Consider the following 1,039-nt stretch of genomic DNA (forward strand, 5'->3'; position numbering starts at 1 on the left):
CCTGAGCCCGGCGCCCGCGGCCGGAGAGAACGGCACCGAGTGCCGCAGCGGCTACGTGCGGCACAACAACTCCTGCAAGTCCGTGTGCGACTCCTTCCCCAGCTACTGCCACAACGGGGGCCAGTGCTACCTGGTGGAGAGCCTGGGAGCCTTCTGCAGGTAGGAGAGCAGGGCGGAGGGGTGGAGCTGGGGGCAGGGGTGATCGGGTCGGGGGGCAGCTAATGGCCAGGTCCCGTTGACTTCAGCCTCTGCAAAGTGGCCGCAGGCTGCTCTCAGCTGTTTGCACCTCATTAAGGCTTGGCCCCTCCGAGGGGCTCGGCCTCAGAATGCCAGGGGCTGAGGGGGCTGCCCAGAATCGGAAGGGCAGTGGAGGGGAAGGGGCTTTGCCAGCTAGACCCGAGGGGGCAGGGAGCCAGCCAGGGCTTTCTGAGGTGCAGCGCTGACCCAGGTGGGGCCCCGGGCCCTGCTTGTCGTGAACAGCTCGGGGCGAGGCAGGGTCCCCAGTGCCAGGTGGCACCAGGCCCGCCAGGCTGTTTCTTCCAGCCACCCAGGTGCTCATCTGGAGCGACTGCCTCGGTGCAGCCCCACGGGCGGAGCCTGGGCCCCACAGGGTGTCCTGGTCGCATGCTGCCATGAGCGTGGGGCCCTGGGGCTGCAGGAGGGGCAGGGAAGGGCTGGGTGCTGCAGGGGGGCCTGGCTGCTCTGGAGATGACCTGGGAGCATGTTTGCTGTGTGTGCGTGTACACGCATCTTGTGTGCATATATCTGTGTGTGTGCGTGGCTGTGCATGTGTAGAGAGCTTGGGAGTAGTGCATGTGCATGTCTGCACGTGTGTGTGCATGTGCTTCTGTGTGTGCGTGTGCACAGGCACGTGTGTTTGTGGTGCATCTGCATACCTGCATGTGTGTGTGTACATGTGTGTGCATGGCTGTGGTGCATATGTGTGTGCGTGCATGTGCCTACTTGTGTGTGTGCGCACGGTGCATCTGCATGCCTGTCTGTGTGCACCTGTGTGTGTGTGTCTGTCTGTGCACGCATG

At 64.1% G+C, this 1,039-nt stretch overlaps 1 protein-coding gene across 1 annotated transcript in view; it reads left to right on the forward strand.

The window, feature by feature from the left end:
* Positions 1-1,039, forward strand: part of CSPG5 (chondroitin sulfate proteoglycan 5) — a 26,988-nt gene that overhangs the window by 17,153 nt on the left and 8,796 nt on the right. Inside the window, exon 2 of the mRNA XM_019537875.1 lies at positions 7-159. Coding sequence (XP_019393420.1) covers positions 7-159 — 153 coding nt within the window. The remainder of the gene's footprint in view (positions 1-6; positions 160-1,039) is intronic.

The sequence above is a fragment of the Crocodylus porosus genome, unplaced genomic scaffold (genome assembly GCF_001723895.1).
Source record: "Crocodylus porosus isolate Cpor-Errol unplaced genomic scaffold, CroPor_comp1, whole genome shotgun sequence".
Taxonomy (NCBI): domain Eukaryota; kingdom Metazoa; phylum Chordata; order Crocodylia; family Crocodylidae; genus Crocodylus; species Crocodylus porosus.